Source organism: Scatophagus argus, chromosome 5 (genome assembly GCF_020382885.2).
Source record: "Scatophagus argus isolate fScaArg1 chromosome 5, fScaArg1.pri, whole genome shotgun sequence".
Lineage (NCBI taxonomy): Eukaryota > Metazoa > Chordata > Actinopteri > Scatophagidae > Scatophagus > Scatophagus argus.
The window spans coordinates 7,482,847-7,495,964 of NC_058497.1; the positions used below are offsets into that span (position 1 = coordinate 7,482,847).

Sequence of the window (13,118 nt, forward strand, 5' to 3'; positions counted from 1 at the left end):
GGAGGCAGGAGGAGAAAGGGGAAATTGACTGCGGAGAGTCACAGTGATAGATAGGTGATTTATGGAAAGAGACCCGGAGACAGAATGTGAATGCTAACAGACAGAAAAGTAAGAAGAACGCTGGACAGAAGTGAGCAGGGAAAGGTGGGAGTTGGGGGAGTAATCATCTCCCTGTCAGACGTGTACCTTAGTGTCACCTCTGTGCATTTTACTTGGTCAGCATTCCTGTCTACATGCCAATAATCTATTTATGATGCTTGAGAGCAAACCACTTTGTCAAGCACCACAGACAGGACATCCACCTCTGGATTTAATGCGTCTTTACACAACCATGCACAAAAACTACAACGCTGCAGTTTTGCTGTTTTTTAGGGCTGGGATAATGAGTAGAACATTTACAGAACCCCCGAGTAATTCAGCTATGATATAACATCAGAATTCATAATTTAGTCTGACACTGGATTAGTTGAAGAACAAGACTAAAAGTCTATAGCCGTGCGAGTACCTCCATGAGGCTGTGAGTTTAGCTAAATGCTAAATGTTAGCATGTGTTCTGATGTTTAGCAAAGTTTTTTGTTTGTTTTTTTAATCATGATCACTATTGAAGATTAGCATGTTAATATGCTGTCATTTGTTAATTGCCACAAAACACAGGTGTGGCTAAGTCAGATGGGAATGCAATTAGTTTTGCAGGTATTTGGTTGGGAAATCACCAAGATGGGGCTTTCGGGCGCAGTGCTGACATAATATCATATGGTGTTTTCATGATGTGATGTCGAGGATTACCAGGTTATTACAACTCATCCTGCGGGAAATACGAATGTCTGTATGAAATTTCAGCAGTCAGTCCAACCCAGTAGTTACTGATATAATTCTGATATTTGGACCAAAAGTGATGGATCCCTAAAGCCACACCACACGTATGGCTAAAAATGCCCCGAAAGTTGCATTTACAGTGAAATATGTCTAAAAATACCAGATTTTATGATAACAAAAAATAAGGTCTAATATGCAAAAAAAACACACGTTGCATATTATGAAAGAAAATCAGTCTGTGACTTGCGGTTGATTTAACTGTCTGGTATACTCTATGATTTTCTCACATGTACCTTTGGCAGATTACTTAGGATGGAATAAATTACACAGAGAACTTATCTGGGTTGTGCTGAATCTCTGTTGCAGGAATAAGACGGGCATACTGGGCTGGAGGAGTGAGAAGACGGAGACGGTGAATGGATACGAAGCCAAGGTAGAGCACAGGCTGCTCAGATCTCTCACTGGTCTCTCACAGTGCCCAGAGAAACCACTGCTGTCACAGATCAGTTTGATGTTTCCTGGAAGTCCACTTCAGTTGAAGAGTTTAATTTCCAGAATAAATCACTCACAAAGTTATTTTAAAAACTTTGCTTTACATAAATCCCCCTATGTTTTTAAATAATGGCAAATTGATATCAGAAATGTACCATTTTGAGATGTTATTTATTCAAATAATCAGATATGAATTCTTTGTCCTCAGAAGAGCAAAAGTCATCAGCACATAAAAGACCAGATGGCCTATTAAATTAAGTTTAAAAAAACAGAAGCAGAGACTTACATTACCTTGACCCCATTTGTTTTCTTGAGCCCCTGGAGAGATCGATGGGATACAAGTGTCAGGTGCCCAGCACCATCTGTCAGTAGTAGTTTAAAAGCACTTCAGGCAGGTTTTACAGTAAAATACTGCTGCCTGAAAAACATCTATTTTCTGCATCATTGATTTAGAGTTACAAACATAAACAGACAACTCCTGTTAAGCTGCTCTACCCCTGGACACTTTTTAGCTCTTCCTTTCACTCTTCCTGCATTCAGTGTAAGCGCAGAGTCAGCAGCCTGCTCAGTTTTTAATCAGTATTTTCTTTTTGTGGTCACCAGTGAGGAATTTCAGTATTCTGTTATATACAGTAGCTTTGGCCTGTGCGCTGCTGACTAGCAACAACAAGTGTGAAGTTACTTCAAATTCCTAATTTGATAGGGTCAAACAAAAAGAAAAGATACTGTTGATAAGAGGTCTTTGTTGCAAACAAAACTAGCATATATTTGTTGAACGCATGAAATATTTCCATATTGTGTGCAATAACAGCACTTTATACTCATTTCTCTATTTCATGTTCAGTTCGTGGCAAATGGAATGATGACCAGTTTCTCCTCTTTCAGGTGTATGCAGCATCCAATGTGGAGCTGATCACCAGGACCAGAACTGATCATCTCTCAGACCAGAACAAGAACAAAACAAAAGGTTAGTCACTTTCTGCCAACTCTACCTCAACGACAAATGAGCATTAGACATGCAATTACATCACTGCTGCAGCAGCTGAATTTCTGCATTATCCCCCCTGTGCCGCTGTAAACCCTAGCCTAAGTGCTACGACATGTCTGATAAAAAATGAGTCACTGATGAGTAATCCCCTTCACCTGAGCTAGATGGGATCATCTTGAAACTCCAGCTAACGGCCCGTAACGTTCACTCGGTGGCTCCGTCTCGTTTTCTGGTTCAGATCATAAATCAAACAGAATTAGCAGGCTTCCCTCCCCGGACTGTTGCTGTCAGCCAGGATCAACCATCACACACTCCTCTTAGGGCTCTGCTCTCCCACGTCACAATCCCCATCTGCACTCCGCTAATATGCAGGAGGGAAGTCTTCTTGGAAGCACGACACCGACTCCTGAATGAGTGACTCACTCCATTTTCACTTCTCTTGAGCAACTTTTTATCTTTTAGTTAAGGCTGTTAAAAACTCTGAGCACTATATACGTCCTACGAGAGGCACATATACACCGTATCTTTAGTCAAGCAGCAGCTGTAGACAGACCAGCTGGCCGAAGGTGAAAATGTGAACACTTGTCTGATAAACCACACCATAACAGCACTGTCATTAGCCCTAATTGATGGACCTTTGTATTGCTTTTAGCACTCATTCATCACATCCTCTCCTGCTCATATCTGTCTCATGTCTAAATGAGCAGCAGCTGTTGGTATTCCCATAAAAACCATGGGTGCCTTCATTATCGGTTCTTTTAGATACCCTCAGATCTTACCTCCTCCAGCTCATTTCTGTGAGTCATGGGATCCCACATGAACACATTATTTTCTGCTGATATGACAGTTTTGGTTGTATACACAGAATATATATGTATTTGTGGTTTTCTCTGTGTGAAATTTACATTTTCAGTAAATATTACCCAGAGAGTTTTTGTTAGCTTTTATTGTGGTTTATTTAGTGATGATTTCTTAATTGACTGTCACTGTGCAAAATACTGTATGTCAGTGATTCCCAGCGGGAGGTGCTTGTACCTCAGGAAGTAGTTGCCAAGAGGACATGAAAAGATTGAAGAAAAGCTTAACTTGTTTATCCATGTACTGAGTCAGCTGCAATACCTGAACACTACATAGTTTTATAGATAGCTACAAAGAAATTGATAAATGGTTGAAACAGATATAAGTTTTAAACAGTGGAAAGGCTAAAAGTAGTGGATAAAAGGAGTTTTATATCTGGAATTAGCCCCTGGAGATCAAATAAAGGCTTCCTGCTCAGGGATGGTTGAACGTAGTGAAGTTTCATTGCATTATACTTACATACTTACTTATACTTATATCTGTCACATACATCTGAATGTATGTGACAGATATACTATATTGCCAAAAGTATTCGCTCAACTGCCCTTCCACACATATGAACTTAAATGACATCTCATTCTTAATCCATAGGGTTTAATATGATCACGGCCCACCCTTTGCGGCTTTAACAGTTTCAACTCTTCTGGGACGGCTGTCCACAAGGTTTAGCAGTGTCTTTATAGGAGTTTTTGACCATTCTTCAAGAAGTGCATTTGTGAGGTCAGGCACTGATGTTGGATGAGAAGAACTGGCTTGCAGTCTTTGCTCTAATCCATCCCAAAGGTGTTTTGTTGGGTTGAGATCAGGACTCTTTCGTTTGTGCGCTGGTGTGCAGTCATGTTGGAACAGGAAGGGGCCATCCCCAAACTGTTCCCACAAAGTTGGGAGCATGAAATTGTCCAAAATCTCTTGGTACGCTGAAGCATTCAGCATTCAGCATTCAGTGATTCATCACTCCAGAGAGTGTGTCTCCATTGCTCTAGAGTCCAGTGATGGTATGCTTTACACCACTGAATCCGACACTGCATTGCACGTGGTGATGCATGGCTGGCATGCAGCTGCTCGGCCATGGAAACCCACTCCATGAAGCTGTCTATGCACTGTTCTTGAGCTAATCTGATGGCCACATGAAGTTTGGAGGTCTGTAGCGATCGACTCTGCAGAAAGTTGGCAGCCTCTGCGCACTATGCACCTCAGCATCCACTGACCCCACTCTGTCATATTACATGGCCTACCACTTCGTGGCTGAGTTGCTGTCGTTCCCAATCGCTTCCACTTTGTTATAATACCACTGACAGTTGAATCTTTAGTAGCGAGGAAATTTCACGACTGGACTTGTTGACTATCACAGTACCACGTTGGAATTCACTGAGCTCCCGAGAGCGACCCATTCTTTCACAAATGCTTGTAGAAGCAGTCTGCATGCCTGGTGCTTGATTTTATGCACCTGTGGCCATGGAAGTGATTAGAACACCTGAATTCAATTATTTGGGTGGGTGAGTGAATACTTTTGGCAATATATATATATATATATATATGTATATATATATATAAGTGTGTATGTAGATTCATCTTCTCAAATTTTTGAAATAGACAGCTAAGAATATCAGAAACAGTTTGCAAAGAGTGATAATTGGTTTAAATTGTTGCCTTAAAGTAACGAATAAAAAGTTAGCTAAAAGTATTAGAAAAAAAATCATGAAAGAGGTAAAATACATTTAGGCTACATTTAATGAAAGAAATATAGCACTCAGCTGAAAATAAGTTTAAGTTTGAACACATTTAGAGTATGGTGGGTGTTGTTGCTGAAGGAGTGTTTAAATTTATTTGGCAGGGCTGTGGGATGTACTGGAGAAAAAAACAAAAAAATACCAGAATTGTTATTCCAAGCAGAGCATTTTTATACCTATGTCATACCTCTGTCTTTAGGGGATCTTTAAGATCCAAAGAAGGCAGCTTGACACTCCACAGAAAGGGTCTTTTTCTTCCAAACAACCTGCTGCAGTTCTCTCACTGCTGCAGTCTGAATAGCCCCAAAGGCTCTTCAAAGCATTTGTCAATTTCAGAGTTTGGGATTTCATCACATAGTTGTTTAACAAGATTATAAACAGGTTCCTGTTTTTAATTTATTTTTCATTTATAGTCTATTAGTGACGTACTGTGTACACTCAGGGGAAATGGACTGTAATATTACTTCAACCAAGGAAAGCTGATGTTTGAGGAGATATGATGACGAGTGATACACTGATTACACAGCAGTATAAATATCTTTTATTGAGACTTGCCAGGTGTTGCCATTTTTCATTTTTATTGCGTTCATATTGCTGCTAGTTTCAGAAACCAGGCGATCGACTGACTCCGTCATTTGCCCCCATTTAATTCATTTCACTACAGTATGGATCTGTTCATTTCCTACTGGCTCTTATGGATGATAAGACCACAGCAGAAAAGCTGTTATCTCGAGCAAAATGACTGCACAGACAGTTGCAGCAGAGATGAATGAGGCCATGATTCATCATCTTTTGATAAACATGCACCAACTTAAGGCAGCTTTGGATGGTCTGCAGTAACTCCAGAGAATTTATAAAAGTCAAACTAACAGCGCTGTTTGAGTTTGCACAGTGTGATTGTGTAACTGCATTCTCTCAGTGCTGCGTGTTTCTGAGCAGGTGGGAAGACTCCACTGCAGAACTTCCTTGGGATTGCTGAGCAGCACATGGGGCCTAACAATGGAGTAAGTAGACAGTTTTATGTAATTTTCCAGAGTTATTTTTACATGGAGGACTACATTTTCTTAAAATAAGAAAATCTTTTCAAATGTGATCTTATAAATTAAAACGAATTAAACAGTGTCTGAGCTGAGTTCTAGTTGGACTGGTATTTGTGGATATAGCCATCATAGTAACAACTGTGATCATAATCAATACTGTGATCATTGTTGCCATGAATGAATTATCATCTTCAGTACTGGCAGTGTCACCATCACCTCCCCTCACTGGATGGACAGTGAGTGTTTGAATACAGTGTGTCAACAGCAAAGCATGCCTGCAGAGTAAATCGGTAACTCAGAGGCTCCAATCTGCTCTCAGATATTGATTATGTTTTTAATTTGTTTCTGCTGAAGAGCATTTATCACTCATGTCTCTCTTCTTATGCTCTTTTTACATTCTGTCTCTTCACTTATTCCCACTCACTGTCGCCGCTGCTCTTCTCAACTTTACAATCCTCTAGCTTCTCCATACAACACTGGGTTCAATGTGGCCTCTGCCGATAATTTGTGCAACTGTGAAGCTGTGATGTGATTTTGTTTCTGTGTCACCTCTGTGTCACAAGTCTTTGGCAGCCCCCCTCCTTTCTCTCCTTCAGTAATGGAAGCCTATCTTTGACAGGTTTACTTAAGAAGAAGAAGAAGAATCAGCTTTATTGGCATACATACACACACTGAATTTGTCTTCTGCATTTGACCCATCCTTAGTTGAACACACATGCAACACCCAGCAAATTACATGCAGTGAAACACACAGGAGCAGTGGGCAGCATCAAGCGCCCGGGGAGCAAATTAAAGACACAGTATGTACACTGCCTGGCCAAAAAAAAAAGTTGCCACCAAAAAAAAAAGGTCACACACTCTTATATTTCGTTGGACAGCCTTTAGCTTTGATTATAGCACGCATTCGCTGTGGCATTGTTTCGATAAGTTTCTGCAATGTCACAAGATTTATTTCCATTCAGTGTTGCATTAATTTTTCACCAAGATCTTTCATTGATGATGGTAGAGTCTGACCACTGTGCAAAGCCTTCTCAGGCACATCCCAAAGATTCTCAATGGGGTTAAGTTCTGGACTCTGTTTTGGCCAGTCCATGTGTGAAAATGATGTCTCATGCTCCCTGAACCATTTCTTCACAATTTGAGCCTGATCAATCCTGGCATTGTCATCTTGGAATATGCCCGTGCCATCAAGGAAGAAAACATTCATTGATGGAATAATTTGGTCATTCAGTATATTCAGGTAGTCAGCTGATCTCATTCTCTGAGCACATACTGTTGCTGAACCTAGACCTGACCAACTGCAGCAACCCCAGATCATAGCACTGCCCCACAGGCTGGTACAGTAGGCACTAGGCATGATGGGTGCATGACTTCATCTGCCTCTCTTCTTACCCTGAGGCACCCATCACTCTGGAACAGGGTAAATCTGGACTCATCAGACCACATGACCATCTTCCATTGCTCCAGAGTCCAATATTTATGCTCCCTAGCAAATTGAATCCTTTTTTTTCTGGTTAGCCTCACTGATTAGTGGTTTTCTTAGTTCAGTCCCAATCCCTTGAGTTCTCTTCGCATTGTGCGTGTGGAAATGCTCTTACTTCCACTATTAAACATAGCCCTGAGTTCTACTGTTGTTTTTCTTCAATTTGATTTCACCAAATGTTTAAGTGATTGCCAACCATGATCATTCAGGATTTTTTCCGGCCGCATTTCTTCCTCTAAGACGATGGGTCCCCACTATCCTTCAAGTTTTAAATAATGCGTTGGACAGTTCTTAACCCAATTTTAGTAGTTTCTGCAATCTGTTGAGATGTTTTCTCTGCTTGATGCATGTCAATGATTTGACCCTTCTCTAACAGACTAACATCTTTTCCCCACAGGAAACCACAGGATGTGTCTTTTGACATGGTTGTTTAAGAAATGAAAAGCAACTCATTGCACCAGTTGGGGTTAAATAACTTGTTGCCAGCTGAAAGATAATTGCCCATGCAGTAATTATCCAATAGGAGGCTTGTACCTATTTGCTTAGTTAAATCCAGGTGGCGACTTTTTTTTTTGGATAGGCAGTGTAATTCCTGCTGAAAGGGGCTTCTCAGTCAAAACAATAAAGACAAAATATGTCATCTACTGGTGTAGTGAAGTAGCATGGGATTATGGGAAAAGACAATGGGGTACTGTTTTAAAGTATCATTCACGTTACATTTAGTCATGTTCACAGACTTCCCTCCTAACTCTTTGACTCTGTCCTGGAAGTTTTATTGACGGGTGAACACTGAAACACACATTACCTTGAATAAAATATTTCTGAGTTTGAACATTATTTTTTTTATATATTTTTTTAATGCAGACATGTTACATATCATATTTCGAACAGTTGACAGTGAGCTACTAATTAGAGCAGTGAACCACCACATTACAGTGGATGTTTCTGTTGTAAACATTTTACATCATTACAGATGTAAAATGCCTGAATAAAAAGAAACCTGATTTGTCATTTGTTTGCAAACTTTTCTTTCATTCAGCATGTCAGAAGGTAAGAAGAAAGCCTTGAAATCCCAGTAGGTAGAGAGGAATGGCAATGGAATAGAAAATCAGAAGTCTTTACTCTTTGTAATGTACTCGCCGGTGTTGATGAACGATCCTCTGTACTGTAGTAGACACGATCAGTTTTTCCACATATCAGTAAAAGCTTTGCAATCTTTAAAACGGCAACATTCAGTTACATCAAAAATTCATGATTCACTTTCTGCAGGCCTTGGTGACCCAGATGTCGTGTCCCGCTGTGACCAACCCAGCAGCGCTGACGGCCGAGGAATACTTCAATCCCGGTTCGTCGGCGTCTCAGAGGGACATCGGCCACCCGTGCCATCTCACTACAAAGACCCAGAGGTGACATAGACAGACAGGAGAACAGACAGGCAGCCATGCATACAGTGGAGTCGCCATCCAAACTCACCACCAAGTGCCAGAGCTGACAAACTGATGGGCAGTGATCAGACAGGCACACACACACACACATGCAGGCAGGGTAAAATCAACCGCCCATGACAGTCGACCCCCAAGATCCTGAGATGAAACACAGACAAATAATAGTGGGGAGTAAATGCAGTGAACACACATTGATTCACATACTTGAGGAGTAGAGTGAAGCATTAAGTTTCATTGACTGTTGTGCCAAAAGTAACAAAACAGAAATGAACTGAAGGAGCCCTGTGGTGTCGGTCAGAATAAACTGAAGAACTTCATTTTCATGTTATCGTTTGTCTTGTAATACAGCAAATTGTACTGGCTTTTCAATGTCCTGCTTCTGTCGTTCATCTGTCAGCCTGCCGTCCAATCATCTGTCCTCTGTCCCTGTAACAGTTAGTTTCATTGTTCCATGGCACTTAATAAAAAGTGACAGGACAATGTGTGAGGTTTCCGAGTTGCCTCTCAATGCTGTGTTCATTATTGAACAAGTTAAAATATTAGCATTGACTGGCCTCAATTCGAACATGACTCAGCAGCTTGTGGTCACTGTTTGCTGATGTAATCAATGTCTTTGTGTACCTCTGGCCAAAGAACTAATCACTTGAATGAAGACATAAATGGCTTCAATTATACTTAAGCCAGAACTGTATTTGGTAATATTCATTAGCCTAACAAACTCATGGGTGTGTGTGTGTGTGTGTGTTTCCAGGTTTAAAGCCAAGTTGTGGTTGTGTGAGTCACATCCTCTGTCCCTGGCAGAACAAGTGGTGCCTATTATCGATCTCATGGCGATCTCGAACGCCCTGTTCGCTAAGCTGCGTGACTTCATCACTCTGCGCTTGCCGCCTGGCTTCCCTGTCAAGATCGGTGAGAGCTGGGAGAGTGAGATGGATGGAAGGAGGGATGGAGGTTAAAATGATGGCTGTTTAAATAAGGGGATGATGGGAAAATGAAAAGTGAGTAAACATATATATGGGCGGAAGGCAAGAAATGGAGACTGAGGGAGAAAGTGAGTAAAAAGAACAGAAAAGATTGCAAATTTGATCGGTAAAAATAAAAGAATTGATTTAAGGACATGCATGGTCAACTGGATGATGAGGCTGATGCAAAGACACAATATGTTAATAGATAACTTAATAAAACCAATAAAAATGTCATCTTCTCCATTCCCTGCAGAGATCCCTCTCTACCACATCCTGAATGCCAGGATCACCTTCAGCAACCTGAACGGCTGCGAGGAGGGGACGGGCGTCCGTGCCGACAACGAAGTGGGGGTGGAGGGCGACGGACAGAGGGATACCCCGAGGACAGACACCCCTTCCCCAGGCAGCGACTCCTCCAGCGTGTCCAGTTCCAGCTCCACCAGTGAGCCCACACTCCCATATGCTCTACAGTGTCTTCTGTTATATTACCAGTGTCATCTTCTCTGTACATCTTCTTCGGTAATCATTAACATTTACTGCACAACTGGGCCGAACTTCACTTCACAGAGTGAGTTTACAGTTGCGCGATAGAGTTACGAGCAGTATTTATCACTGATGTTGGGCGCAGTTATGTTCTTTGTGTTGAGTGTGAGATTATGACTGACTTTCATCATCCTATCACTTGATCAGAATCCCAACAGACAGGCGTTTAAATCTGGAGCCATGCAAAGGCGAGATATAATTTGTTGTGTGACCGCTCAGAAGGAACCTCTCTGGAAAATCCTTGATGCTATCTTGCAGAAATGCTCTCTATTGAGTTATAGTACTGTGAAAATACACACAGTTGAGTAGTGGAAATATTTTGACAAGAGTTGAGGGGCAGGGAAAACTTAGTTGATACAGCTGGATTTCTTTTCACTCAGAAATCGTTCTTCTGTTTTTCCCTTCCTGTTCCTCTCCTTTAGTCTTGTATAATCGACACTTTTAGATAACACTCCTTCCCGTCTCTTGCCCTTTACCTTTTCCCTGTGTGCTGCAGTGTCGTGTCGAGCTGGGGAGATTCCACCGTGTGTGTTTGAGGCCCCGTCTGGATACACCATGCTAGGAGGTAAACAGAGAGACAGCATGAGGGAGGAGGAGGAGGACCTGCTGCAGTTCGCCATACAGCAGAGTCTGCTGGAGGCCGGCTCCGAGTACGATCAGGTAAGCAGACTGTGGCCCTCCCAAGAGATTATCCTCTGTTCTGAAATGAAAGCAATACCAGTCAGACATTTTAAAACAAGACCTTTTAAATTGAGTGTTAAGTCTAGGGATAGAATATTCTGCATTGTTCCGATTATTGGTTAGGTATTTAGTTTTGTCCAGTTGTGGCCAAAATAAAAGAATTTAAAATGTATTAATGTGGCTCAGATGCAGTGTCCTCACCTCCCCTCCTGTGATCTCATTCAGTGTCCTGCCCACAACAGTTTGATTGGTTACAAGTCAAGAGTAACATTCAGTCAAAACTGAATAGGTGAAAACTATCAGCTACAATTATCCAATAAATGTGACTCCAAAATCAAAATGCTTAAGTAAAGTACCTCAAATTATCCTTACTTAAATTCAATGACTGGATATTTTAAATTATGCATCATCAGTTTCAAACAACAGTTATCAGTCTCCATGATTACTGATAACCAGTAATGATAACAGCCCTGAAAAACCATATCAGTCAGTCCTCATGGTTACTGTTACACTCATGTAGACAGCTAATGAACTGCTCCTTCGCACCAGGTTGTTACTGTGCATAGTAAGCTCGTTAGCTTGACTTGTTAACATTTGCTGCTTTGCATTAGAGCTGACAAACACATAGTTTAATCCATTCCTCGCGCTTTTGCTCTTGTGTTTTTCGGCTTGAGAAAAGCTTAGAAAAACAAAATATCCTCCAGAACCTGTAAATGCTGAGTATTCCACCCACTGTGCCCACATGACCACAGCTTTCTCAGAATCAGAAACATTAAAGTTGACAGACCTGCTGTGCCTAGTTATGGTTGCTCATGACTGGACAAACACTGCTCAGGGGAGGAGCTTGACTAATTCCCAATTATCTCACCTGTGTTTGTGTTGACTATCTTGACTGGTACTTATGCTTCTAGCCTCCATCTAGTGCTAAATTAGTACAGTTCACAAAAGCTTTACATGAAGTTTTCAAGATTCACAAAGCCATGTTGCTACGTAAATCGAGGTGCACAGCATTCCCCCTACGAAATACTCTGCACAAAATACAGCAGTAACTGCACCATGTCGAGCAAGACCTGAAAAATAGACACATCGAAGCCGGAGAAAGCAACCAGTTTCAAAATAAAAAAAATCAATACTGAGGTAAAATCAATAAGTAGAATAAATTGCCTGTAATGTGTGAAGCCCAGAGCCATTATATTCAACAGGGCCTCGGGATAGGTGCTGTTTTGAATTGCCTAAGATCCTGGTCCTGATAGTCCTTGGCCTTCTTCCAGAATTACAGGAGAGAAGTATAAATAGGTTCAGTCAGAGAGGTTACAGAACATCCTCAGAGTTTTCTTAGCTTGCATACAGGAGGGGAATGTAGAGGAGACAAAGACAAGGTTACAGCCGAGGATTTGTCCTGTAGTTTGTACAGTCACTTTCCCCAGCCTGCTGTCCTCAGCTTTTGTATCGCTGCTTCAACCGGTGGTGAAAGAGCTCATGACACTTCATAATTACTGCTGTGGTTTGGAAGGCGGACAGGTGTTAAAAGGACAGTAGTGCTGACATCGCACGTAGTTCAGCATTAACTACTGTACATATCCAGCTTACATTACAACATGTCATCTACTGAAACATACTGAATGATTAGACATTTTTGTTCAGTGTTTGTCTACCGTGTGAAAATGCACTTTTGCTGTCCAGTCTGAATTCTGGGAGATTTATTTTTTCTGTCCTCATTGTGTAGTATTGCTGAACAGGAGCTCACACAGAAGCGCATTTACAAGTTGTAGCTAGTCAAGAAATCAAACCTGTTTACCAGCAATAAGGACAGTCTGTTGATGGTGCACATCCAACCTTAGTTTGGCGCAGGACAAAAGCAGCGTACAAAGGAAACAGTGAGGTCGGTCAAAATGGATGTTCGATGTCAGAGGATGTCACTTGACCACACTGAATATTACTGTGTGTTTCAGATTCATACTGTAAGTAGTTGCTGTCATGTGACATATCTCACATAACTCACTGCAGTGAAATGATAGGAGGTAGGACCAGGCCAGACTCAGCCCTGCAGATGAAAGACTCTCTCCATTTCAGCTTT

At 41.4% G+C, this 13,118-nt stretch overlaps 1 protein-coding gene and 1 long non-coding RNA gene across 3 annotated transcripts in view; one reads left to right on the top strand and one right to left on the bottom strand.

Moving 5' to 3' along the window:
- ankrd13b (ankyrin repeat domain 13B) overlaps positions 1-13,118 on the top strand; it is a 38,824-nt gene that overhangs the window by 22,444 nt on the left and 3,262 nt on the right. Inside the window, exons 8-14 of the mRNA XM_046388599.1 lie at positions 1,183-1,249; positions 2,194-2,275; positions 5,824-5,888; positions 8,677-8,813; positions 9,604-9,761; positions 10,071-10,259; positions 10,857-11,020. Coding sequence (XP_046244555.1) covers positions 1,183-1,249; positions 2,194-2,275; positions 5,824-5,888; positions 8,677-8,813; positions 9,604-9,761; positions 10,071-10,259; positions 10,857-11,020 — 862 coding nt within the window. The remainder of the gene's footprint in view (positions 1-1,182; positions 1,250-2,193; positions 2,276-5,823; positions 5,889-8,676; positions 8,814-9,603; positions 9,762-10,070; positions 10,260-10,856; positions 11,021-13,118) is intronic.
- LOC124058954 lies at positions 8,233-11,818 on the bottom strand. Of its 2 annotated transcripts, none has more exons than XR_006843341.1 (3): positions 11,588-11,818; positions 10,837-10,918; positions 8,233-8,903 (listed from the first exon to the last, which is right to left on the bottom strand). It is a non-coding gene; the product is annotated as an uncharacterized LOC124058954 (long non-coding RNA). The 2 variants fall into 2 exon arrangements; XR_006843342.1 differs by lacking the exon at positions 8,233-8,903 and adding an exon at positions 8,922-8,990.